This window comes from Tetrao urogallus (assembly GCF_951394365.1).
Source record: "Tetrao urogallus genome assembly, chromosome: 1".
Lineage (NCBI taxonomy): Eukaryota > Metazoa > Chordata > Aves > Galliformes > Phasianidae > Tetrao > Tetrao urogallus.
This window is the reverse complement of record NC_136813.1, coordinates 142,297,469-142,309,670: the sequence shown is the minus strand read 5'-3', so window position 1 is coordinate 142,309,670 and position 12,202 is coordinate 142,297,469. Positions and strand designations below refer to the sequence as shown.

The window sequence follows — 12,202 nt, the reverse complement described above, 5'->3', positions numbered from 1 at the left end:
AAATGGATGAGAGCACTCCAAGCGTTAAAAAAGAAATTATATTGTCAGGACAGTACAAAAAGGTTGGTGTTGTAAGGGTGTCTGGATCAAACGGCAAGGAAATAACAAAAATATAAAAACTGCTAAGTCTTGCCAAAGTTTTCCCTCTAGTACCAAATACCACAAGATACAGATTATACAAAGTGTACAAATTTTAAATACAAATACAATACAGCAGGGTTGGGTGCAGTTTGTCGCTCTCCAGGAGGTTTCCGTTGTAGAGAAGACAAAGCTGAAGAGGATCCCTCTGTCCCTTTGCGTTAAAATGTGTCTGCCTGGGTCTGAGGCTCAGGTCAAGAACACAGATGTGAGAGTCAGAGCACCTGGCTATGAGGCTGGAGGTGCTGGAGGAAAACACAGCTTCGCAAGCCAGACTGTTTCTGCAAATGCTCACGGTTTTCCCCACGTGCTGCCGATGCGTAGTGCTGCACACACAGCTGATTCCTGCAGGAAGAGTGGCGAGGCGAACCTGATCCCACTGCTTGTGGAGGGAGGGATTTCTGCTCTTAAATTATGTATATATACATATATATATGTACACAGTAATGTACAAGATAAATTAAAATCTGTTAGATATCGGTAAAAGTTAAATACATATGATATGAACACCACGTAAACACATATAGACACACAAAAGCCTATATGAAAATCAGGTGCTTTCCTACAGCTCTTCTAGAGGAGCGGAAAGCCAAACACTGAGCACGTGGCAGGAAAGGGGGACCAGTCCTGTCAACACACACGTGCCTTGGTCAGCTGTAACTGCTTCTAACTGGCAATCAGCCACCATCCCACAGCAGCACCGTGGCTCTTTCAACACTGCTGGTGAAAGAGAGGGGGGTCAGCAGTCTCAGAAATCAAAGTTTTCAATCAATTATTTTCCCATTTGCTATCGCTCTCCATCAAAGCAGGCTGACCACGCCCTGGAAAAATCAGCAGGAAGTTCGTTCTCTGAAGCCAAGAAAGTCTGTTGATACATCAAACTAGGGATGACTTGGGTGCCCGTCCACAAGAAAAGATTAAATTGTTATCTTCAACTTCATTTCAAATGCCAGCTACCAGACCGGTGAGCTGACACTGACAACTTTCAGCTATTTACTGACTGAAGAGCGGGCTTAGAAGATGTGATCAAGAGGCAAAGCTCTCTGTATCCTTGCTCAGCTATCCAGCTTTCCCCTCAAGCAGATTTTAAACTCAAGAACAGAAATGGGGCTGGTGATGAGTTCAGTTCCATTCCTTGATCCAAAATATTCTACCATCTCTACCAGCTCACAGAATACTCGTAAAGGGTTTAACCAAACCATCCAACCCCTGCTTCTAAAGTAAGTTCAGCTAGAGAAAGCTCCATCTTCAAGGATGGAGATTCAACAACCTCTCTGGGCTACCTGTTTCAATGACTGCTCTCACAGTTACATGTTTTTCCTTACATCCGAAAGTACGTTCTCTGGCTGCTTCCCCCATTAAAGGATCTGTATTTAAGGCTAATATCTCAAAACCTTTCTGAATTCTTTTTACAAATATTTCCATATCGGATCACATTTCATCCACCAAGAGATTATGGTTCTCTCAGCTTCACAACTTTTCATAAAATACAATCCTATGCATGTAATATACATATATAAAACTTCAAAAACACTACATGTGGAGCCCGTAGGGAGTGCCGGTGTAACGCACGTGCACACAGGTCAGTGCACGCAGAAGTTGAGTAAATCCCAGGATCCTGTCCCATCAAAGTCCAGGCATGATGTAAGCGATGTTGTCTAGTGTGTTTGACTGGGAAAAAAACACAACATTTTAATGTCCAGCAGTGACTCAAAATCCCCAAAATGACACAGATGAGGGTACTAAGCACATTTATTTGTCTTACAAGTCACGGTATCAAGAGACAACCAAAGTGATAAATCACCACTAGCCTACCACTACCTTATTACTGGCTTACTGTCACATATTTGAAAACTTAGAACTAAGCACAAAGGTAGCCTTAGTACTTGGAAGCACATGGCAACAAAATGCTTGTGGCTTTCCTCGAGTGATTTCTTCCTAAAGAACCTTAAGCTCTACCTTTCAAGTTGAAACAAACCACACTGGCTACATCACATCAACCACATGGAAGATGTGGTGAAGTACTTAAGTGATCAAAGTTGTATAATGTGAAAAAAACAAGCAAAAAACCCCCACCAAAAATCCCTGCCATATACTCACAAATCCTTTAAGACATACTGCAGTGTATAAGAGAAAAAACACCTACTAGCAGGGTGTCAGAAGGGAAAAAGAAGTGTCCCTCCAGTCTTCCCTGCAAATTTAATAGAATTCTGAGATTGAGTCCTTTTTTTACACATCCGAAAACAACACCAATCACTATATTATCTGTATGTTCTTCAAATGTAGTATTTCAGTAACCTCAGATCTATGGTTAGGTGGCTGAAGGCCCTAAGAACAATTGCCTTTTAATTGCTGAAGACAGAGAACTGGATCTGTACCAAGGGTGATTCTAAAATTCAACAATGCCACCTACTGACCGAAAAGATAAACTGCATACTACGTGCACCATGACCACAATTTTACTCCTCTTAAGATAGCACTCTCTTTACATACTTGACTGTAAAAATCCAAATAATTTCTTTCTTATCAAGTTTGAATACCAGCTTTCCGAAGTGACAGGTCAGTGCCTTAATCTACCTGCAGCATCATTGCCCTTTGTAACAACAAAGTGATCACGTTTCCAAGATACGAGCCATTAGTCACGTGAAAAACGGGTGTAACGTTCTAAATTGGCAAGCAAGGAGAAAAGAATTAGATGTTTTCCATGGCTTACGATGGGAACACCCCGTTGACTCAGCTTCTGCATAGACAGCCAGTTTGTAGGAGCTCAAAGCCTAAGCTCTCAGATCTGTTCTTGTTAACAGTTTCACAAAATGAATCACTGATTGGGCTGTCCCATCACAACATGCTAATTCACGTCCCATTTTTGTTATTCTCTTGTCCAGATTCCAGATATTATTCCAGTCTCGCAGCTTTTGCAGACTACAAACTTATTTTTCATATTTGCTCTACTTTATCATTTATTCATGTCTCCTGCTGGAAGTACAACTTCTGATTCAGTTTATAGTGCTGCCATCTTCATCTATGTCCACACTGCGCCACAGTGAGGTCACAAGCTGTTGCTAAATCAGGGCTCAGTTGCAATTGTAATATGGAAAAGAACCTGTAGCTACCCAGCTCCTTCAAACAGAAACTATTTTCCTTTCCTTGGATAAGGAAACAGCTACATGTGAGAGGCCCTACTCAGTCACATAAGGAATCTTAATGGAGATCACGTTATTTTCTACGCTGCCAACTCAAAAGGGGATGTATGAATAATACAAAGCAGCTGGAAGATGCTTTTTATATTTTTAAGGAAAATTAGAGCTTTCAAAAATAATTGTTATGTGTACAGGTGCTTTTATTTGATTTAGATAGATTGATTCAGCCATTAAAACAGGACCTATATGCACTGCAAACAAAGGAACAAATATGAGGTCAGTTCCCAGTGGAAAAAAAAAAAAAAGAAGAAGAACAATGCAACGTTGTACAATACCCTGCAACACTGACACCTCAAAGAATTTCAAGAGATATCCCTCACTAAAAATGCCTGACCAATAAAACTTTCTTATTGCACTGGAATTTTAATTGCATTCCAGGATTGATTCATCAGAAAAGTGTAGCTGGTCTCTACTGAAATTAACAGGGCTAGAATGGAAATAACCACAAGAAACTTACCAAAACATGCTTAGGGCAGCCATTCAACTCAGGTAGTTGTGTAGTCAGACACGCTAATGGCCCCAAAGCACAGAGGATAGAATCCAGAAGTACTGACAAACTTCCTGAAACAGCCACCATTCCCTGGAAGTAAGGAAAGAAAAATTGGATAGGGGCAAACAGCGGAAATTGTGGATCCTTCACAACTATGTTGATTCTCATTCACACAATCTTCATTACTGAGCTTCCCTAGTTCACTTCCATTATTTACATGCCTACAAAACAATGCAAAGCACTTCACAGAGAGTCTGTTAGCTCAGAAAAAGAAAAAAAAAAATATCAAGAATTCAATAGGCAACATTCTGATGTAGGAACAGCAGAAAATGTTAGAAAGTTGTCAGTTTTGTGTACAATTTTAGTTCCACAGTTTACGCCATGTAATTTCCTTTCCATTTTGTACCTTCTACTATATTAGCTAGAGGCAATAATGTTTTATTATTGAAGCCTAAAGAAATGATAAGTCTGTAAAAATGCTTTAGTTATCAATATACTTTCAAAAAGGAAATGTGTTTGCATGCAATTCTGTAAAGGGATTGATTTTTACTCCATTTGTTCTTCTGAAGAATAACCTCAATGAGGTCGTAGCAGAAACAAAATGCAGTAACATCTATTTTATTGCTGTTAAAACAAAAAAGCATAGTGAGATGACCTTGTTAGCTATAAAATTCACTGATATTTGTTATTTTAGCCAAATATGTCCTCTGCTTACAAGCTAGGCTGAGTTCTAAACCTCTGTGTGTGTGTGTGTGTGTGTGTGTGTGTGCAGGTATGCAGACAATTACTATCATCTAACATTAGGAAACCACTGGAAAATATGACATCTCCTACATTAGCATATAAGCTGAAATCATAGTAGTGGCTAACGAAAGCACTGGGAGCATGATACTAGGAGAAAACAACAGGACATGCTAAAACATCTTGGTAAAGGCCTTCTCTGATGTTTTTTTTTCCTTTCCTAAAGGCTTGAGACAAAAAGAATAATCCCTCCAGTCCTATGTACGATGGTGTGACATCACTGTTGGGGACAAACTCACCTCTGTTTCCTGCAGTCTGTGTCCAATGAGGCTCAGAGATTCACCCAGCAACTGCAAGTGTGCAGCTACATCTATAGGCTCAGTCTCAGGGGCTTTGGCTGGTGAGGAAGGCAACACTACAGTGCTGGTGGGAGATTTCTTATGAGGGGAAATGGCTCCTGGTGGAGAAGCTGGAAACACAGGAATTAAAATTCTGTATTATCTACTTTGACTCTTTTACCTAGAAGCCTATTTACTTCCTGAAGATCAAATATCAAAGGTATTAGATGTTTAATAGTTATGAGGACCTTTGGAGAACAGAGCCTGCCTTCACTGCCGTGCAAAGCAAGTACCTCAGCTGAGTGTGATTTGATAGTTTTGGGAGATTAGGTAAACGGAGATGCCAAAGCAAGAACAACCCTTTTTCACATTGCAGCAAGATATTCCCACTAGAACTTCCCTGAGTTCTTCATGTTTCAATTCCTGAATTGCTACAACCAATACCATTCTACTAACTAGACTTTTTGAAAAGTGCTGATATCATTCTTGCTCTTGAAGAAACACTGTTGTTGAGTGACATGATGAGTTAAATGTAAAGACACCAGCTTCCCCGCTCCAAAATAAACCCGACAAGTAGAGCAAATAAAGTGTGGCAATTACCTTTTATTTTTGGAGCCCCATCTGAAGATGATGCCTTTCTCTTCACAGTGGTGGCCTCTGCTTTATTTTGCTTGTGTTGCAGATACTGAGCTTTTTGTTTCCAGATCTGCAGTTACCATGGTATAAAAACAGATTCACAATGTTTGATAATTAGTTTACCTGATGCCAAGACCTCAGGGTAGAATAACATTACGTAGCCAACTGGTGAAGCAATGCCACGAGAAGTAAATGGATGCTTTTATGAGCACACAGGCAAAATCATCAATTTTCCCACAGTTTGGGGACAGAGGTAACATTTTTTTAAGGTATTGAGCAATAACACCGCTGTGTTCTGACCTAAGCACCTAGTTTACAACAATCATTTCACAGAAACATCTCACATGCACTTACCAGTTTATCCTTGTCAGGTAGCTGCTTCCAAACTTCTGCCAGCTTTTTACTAAGGTCTCCGAAATCTGTTAGGAGGAAAAATAGAAATGCTCAAAATAGATTAAAGGATAAAATCATGGTAAGGATACAGGGAATTTATGTGAATTTCAACAGTGTGAAAAACTGGCCAATGCACACACACTTAGAAAGTAATCCCCTTTTCCACACTAATGGATCTAAAAATGATTTCCATTGTGCATTTCCTTACTGTCAATGACTCAGGAAATACAAGATCACACATGAATATGCAGAAAAATAACACAAAGAAAACAACTCTTTAAGTAAATGAAAGAAAAGAGTAGGAAATTTCTTCATCTAGATTCACAGCTTGGTTAAAATACAACGAAGCAAATCATAAAATCAATTTCTGTCCTTTTTACTGCCTCGAAAAATCAGAGGTTAGTATGAAAGAGAAGGTATGTCCTGCTAATTAATTAGACCGATGTATAATGAAGAGAAGAGAAGCTACGCTTTTCTCTCACCTATCCCAGGGTGCTCAGACACAATATTGGTACGATATTCCTTACAGAACACTTGATAGGCAGACATGTTTTTCTTCTTTGGCTGGACGGAAGAAAAAAGGAAACAAAGGTTTTTAATTATAAAGAGACACACTCAACTTTATTAATAATTTGACATTTATCAAAGACTTAAAGAAAGACACGGTGATGGGATAAGGAAGATAAAATAGCCACGTTTTACGTGTTGTGGCCAAACTTAGCAGTTTTGAAAGCAATAGGAACTGGCCAGAACCAGTTTTAATGGAAGACTTGTTCTGCAACAACTATTGATGCATCACATTCCTAATTCAAAACTGTTGCTATTCTAAATCCAGGAGCAACAAATAACTGTAAACATATCTCAGTTTTACAATTGAAAAAAACCCACAACTGTCCCACTGTACCAACGTGGATCTGTCAAAGCAGTTCAGTTTTTGTTCAATTTCAATGTTCATGTTTTGTTCCTTCTAAATGATTCTTACTAATTACTTCATACTTTCAGGAAAATTGTCTGTACAAGTACACTGATAACAGATGCATAAGCAGTTGTCAGGCTCTAATCAAAGGAAACTTTACACATAAAGCAGAATAGCTGAGTAAATTTGGGCTATGTCTGCCCATTTGTTGACACAAAGCAACATTTGTCTGTGTGGATGTACAAAAATTTCTTCTCCCTGTCTATCCATACATATACATTGAAAATTATTCTGACTGGAAATCTTAGACATACTCCAATAAATGGATAAATAACTTCAGTATTTGAGCTTACAACTTAGTTCCTTCCCATACGAACTCTCATGATGGACTACATGACAGCCAGAACAGCTCAGAATTCTACTGGTAATAGCTAGAACCAGCTACCTTAGCAAATGATGCAGTGGTAACATAACCTGTACCAAGTATATAAAATATAACATTTTCAGAGGAACTATATTGGCTAAAGACTGCCTATGTCACAAAACAAAGAAACAATAATTAATACTCCTTCTGCTAAAAGCTTGGAACACAGTAGTGGAAACATTTCCACCAAATATGCTGTGATGTCTATGCTGAAATTACTCAATCTTCAAGTTAACATGTCTTTGTAACAATGTGTAATTTAACAGTACCCAACACCCAATTTATAGTTCCCTTAGTTTTTCCTTACTTTTTCTCTTTCTCTGTCCCTTTCTTTTTCTCTTTCCTTTTCTTTTTCCTTTTCTCTTTCCTTTTCTTTTTCTCTTTCTCTTTCCTTTTCTTTTTCTTTTTCTCTTTCTTTTTCTCTTTCCTTTTCTTTTTCTCTTTCTTTTTCTCTTTCCTTTTCTTTATCTCTTTCCTTTTCTTTTTCTCTTTCCTTTTCTTTTTCTCTTTCCTTTTCTTTATCCTTCTCTTTTTCTCTTTCCTTCTCCTTTTCTCTTTCCTTTTCTTTTTCCCACTTCTCAGTTCTTTCCTTCTCCTTTTCTTCCTTTTTCCTCCTCTTCTCAATTTGTCCATCTGAGTGAAAAACAGTAGGATGAGGTGGAGGAAGAACATAGGGAGCGCTGGGAGGAGGAGGTGGTGATACTGTTATTTCTGTTACTGCCACAGAAGAGTGCCCTGAACTCTTCTTAGACTTAGAGTGCCTCTTCTCTCTGTGCCTCTCCTTGTCTTTTTTTTTCTTACTTTTTTTTGACTTCTTTTTCTTCTTGATTTCCCGGTAGGAGTCATCTATCACTAGCTCACCGGCCTCCAATTCCCCACCAGAAGAGGATCCCGATTCTGGCTGTGCCTCCATACCTGAAATCTCATACTCACTCCCATGGCCTTCTGAAAAAACAGATGTCTCACTACCAAAAGTCTCAGAAGGGGGATGTGAGTCTGGAGGTTTGTGCTTCTTCCGAGATGACTTCAGGAAGCTGTGCAGTTCGTGACCCAGATGGAATGACCCTTGCTCATCTCGAGCCGATTTCTTTGAGGACTTTCTTGAGAAAGAATCATCATCTGTTGCACTGCTTTTCTCTTTTGGTGAAAGGATAAGTTTCATCTTCAAGCCATCAGGCTCACGAAGAGTAAGTGTCTCTGTGTTCACGTAAAGAGGTTTCATTTTTTTAGTTTTGTGGAAGCTGCTGTCGTCCACGGAGTGCTCTGCACTGCTCCCACTCATCTTCTTCTTGTGGTGCTCCTTTCTGCTTTCAGAATGTCCAGAGGAAGAATAAGATGATTTTTCAGAGGTCTTCTTTGAAGACTTAGAGCTTGTGGACAAAGGTGTGGCGATAGCCTTGAGTAGATCCATGTTTTTGTCAGTGGAGGATGGGCTAGAAACTGCTTTTTTTTTCTTCTTTGATGGTAGATCCAAAGATGAAAGACCTGAAAAAGGTCAAGAGAGCTGCTCATCAAGACAATTCTCTTAAAGATGGCATTACACAAACCAAAAGTGAAGTGGGAATCCTGCAATACTTATTACAGCTAAGTGATTTTCATCTTGGCTGAAGGAGGTCTCTGAAACTTGCAGTCAGCTCAGTGTGTCCTTACAGAAAACAATTCTGGAGCTGTAACACCAGAGCTGGTCAATCTATTTAATGAAGAAGGACAGAACGGGAAAGTTCTTGCATTTCAACAAAGTTTGTATTCTAACACAAACCAGCATATTTTGATAAAAATATATCTTACTAAGCCTGAAATATTACAAGCTTATAACACTACTTTTAGCCCTGGAGGGACCAATGAACTGATAGCATAAACTTTTTCATTCTGAAAATAGATTTTTTACTAATTTCAGCTTGCAAAGATATTCCAAAGACTTGGCTTTCTTTTCGCATTGGGACAAAAATAAATCTTCAGCCAGTTAAGCTTTTATGAACAGGATTGTCATTTTCTGGGCAGCTTTTTCATTGTGAGAATAATGCTTCTGTATACAAACTGAACCAAAAAGTAATCATATTGTATTCTGACACATCCTATTTTTATAAATTCAGATAAATTAATTAGTACTATCTGCAAGTAAGACTGCAGCTTGTAATGCAATAGGGAAAAAAAAGAATGCAAATGCCAAAAAGGAAGGTATGAGTTAGAAAACTACAACTTGACAGTGAACAGATGAGTGGAAGATCTCTGCTCCAACAACAGCAACTTGTTAAGCTAAACTCTGAAAACATCATTTACTGATCTTTAGCTTTTGGTGCAGCAGAAACCCGATCAGTCAGGTGTCTGACTACTTGGCCTAAGCCCAGTTGGTGTACTTTTCCCCCTGATAAAGCTCTAACCTCAGCGTTTGATGCCATTGGTTTAACAGCATACTTTCCTCCAAGTTCATTATCTGCTTCCCCTGTCTGATTGCTGTCTTACCCCTGGAGCAGAACTCATCGGAGGAATGCTTCCTCTTCTTTTTGTGATGTTCTGTCCCCGAAAAGAGCTCACTGTCCTAGAATAATAATAATAACAAAAAAAAGCTGACAAACGAGATGGAAATAATATGAGATTCACATGGACTGCTGACAGACATAATAATTTCTGGAAGGTATCAAGAGATACTAGTACTACTGTAACGCCAAGCAAGCCTATGTATGAATCATTACTCTTATTATAGGTGCTAAATCAGCAAAAAAATCATAGTATGTCACCAGGAATCCATAGTGTAGGTTTAAGGTAGAAGGCAAAAAGCATAGTACAGATACACGAGGGAACAAAAAAATGCAGTTTTAGAATAGGCTTCAGCATACCAGACAACTAAGAGGCATCAAGCTTTCTTTGGAAACTGCAGTACAATAGGACCATAACGAAACTGAAATACAAATCTCTATAGGGATCCCTCCTTCAGTGAAAGAATTAATACACAGGAATACTTGAAAAAGTACACTTGAGAAGAAACAGACAATGAAAGACAGCACTTGGACATCAGCTGATGAGTTGGTAAAAGACATCCACTTCTTAATCAAGCTGAGAAATAACTAAGTGTGCACAGGCTGTCAAGCCTTAAAAATGAAAGTGAGCAGTGCATATTTAATATAGTGAAGAAGATAAAAGAAGTGAAAGAAGGCACAGAGAGGTGACAATCAAAATGATGGGCCAGAAAATGGACGTTGGTAGCTCATGTAAGCCAATTATAATCTCTTTACCAATTTATGGTCTGAAAATGAAGTTCCTCTATAGCATTTCAAATATGTGGCAGAAGATTTTCATTTTTAAACTAGATCTTCTTTTCCAGAATTGAAAATTTTAAAAACAATTGCAAGTAGCCACCTTTGAGCTAACAGCAGAATCTAAGAGCAGAGCTCCAAGAGGAAAGTTTTAAAGAAACTTAAGCTGTTGCTTCATGATTTCAGAGTTAAGGCCCCAGGGAAACAGGGCAAATTTATACCTCTCAAGAGCTATAATTTCAGGCTGTCTGCAACAGCCACAAGTTCACATTTTATTCATACTTTGCTGCCTTTTTATGCAACTATACATTCTAAAAATATTACTTTTTATGTAAAAAGTCATTCAGACTATCTCAGTATTTGCAGGGCTGTACATCAAGTCTAGAAAAAGATACTACTGCCCTATTTTCTGAGGCAAAGAAATCAGAATCAGTTTTAACTGGGACTGACCCCCTCCATTTACCCAGCGAAGCTACCGAACAATTCAGGACACAATTAACAGCTCTTGCTTTTTTCTACAGGAATTTTTCTATACAAAAGGACTTTTAAGCAACCCATCCCATCTTGTCTCAAGCTTTATACACTTTCTTACACCTTCAAAGTTTTCTCTGCAGGCTTTCTGACCTGAGCTGTTATCCTCTCCTCCTCTTGCACGACATCCTTGTAATATCGCTTTTTCTCTCGATGTGCTCTGATGTCATCAGCACTTCGGTCACTCTCTAGGAATTCTAAGATGAATGTGAAACAAGAAAAGAAAGAAAAATGAGATACCATGTCAAGAGACAACAGACACATGGACTACATACAAAATAAGACAGCACTGAACGTTGGCACAGAATGATGCACAAAACCCAGCAAGCACTAGAGACTAAGAGATAATATTCTGTACTTTCTGACACGGGACAGGGTTCAGTGCTCCAATATAACCTGCTATAACACAGGTTCTCAAGATTTGAGTTCTAATCCTTTTAGATTTCTTTCTGAAGATAACTGAACTTAAAAACGTTGCCATGACTAACCATACCCCTGGCCTCCCGTTTCATTGACCTGGCTGGGAGGAGAAAGGCTGCAGTGGCAGAGTTCCCAATTATGGTGTTTGCTCTATGAAATACCACCCGTTTCTCTAATCCCATTACTTTTCATCTGGAAGTCAAGGGCTTGGGATCCTGCAAAAACTAGTCCAGATAAAATTGAAAGGTTAATACCCTTCAATGATCCACAGGAGACTAACTTCCTTTTCCACTCTCTGACTCTGTGACCCAGTAAGGGCTGCAGAGTGTACCCTTTTTCTTGGCTACTCCCTCTGAGATTATGAAGCAGTCATACCTTCTTTCTTCTTGGAGTCATCATAAGCCATGGTGGTCCTGCAGAAGCCTGAGAATATGTTGCCACGTCTGGGCTCCTTCCCCTGTTCCCATCTACAGGAAAAGTTCTGAGAAACAGAGAATGAAAATAACCCTCCCATCAGGAAGAACCACGATGTAAAATGGGAAACAACACCCGAACAAAATGAAGATTCTCTGGAAGACAGTGAGAAAGTCTTCTTCCTCATCCATCCTTCAGATGTGACGGAATTTTTTTTTTTTAAATTAAGATGGAGATTTTTTTGTTGTTTGTTATTTTAAAAATGTAGCAGGACCACTTCTTCCTTGTAAAATCTCCAGGTCACTTA

At 39.0% G+C, this 12,202-nt stretch overlaps 1 protein-coding gene across 1 annotated transcript; it reads right to left on the bottom strand.

Annotated features, from left to right (window-relative positions):
• Positions 1 to 1,764: 1,764 nt before the first annotated feature.
• On the bottom strand, positions 1,765 to 8,702 carry HMGXB4 (HMG-box containing 4; the record flags this gene model as incomplete). The annotated part of the gene is made up of 7 exons (XM_079549823.1): positions 7,842 to 8,702; positions 6,419 to 6,500; positions 5,898 to 5,962; positions 5,508 to 5,613; positions 4,869 to 5,038; positions 3,796 to 3,918; positions 1,765 to 1,809 (listed from the first exon to the last, which is right to left on the bottom strand). The coding sequence occupies exons 1-7, from the start codon at positions 8,685 to 8,687 to the stop codon at positions 1,765 to 1,767; spliced, it is 1,437 nt and encodes a 478-aa protein (XP_079405949.1). The 5' UTR covers positions 8,688 to 8,702.
• Positions 8,703 to 12,202: the final 3,500 nt, after the last annotated feature.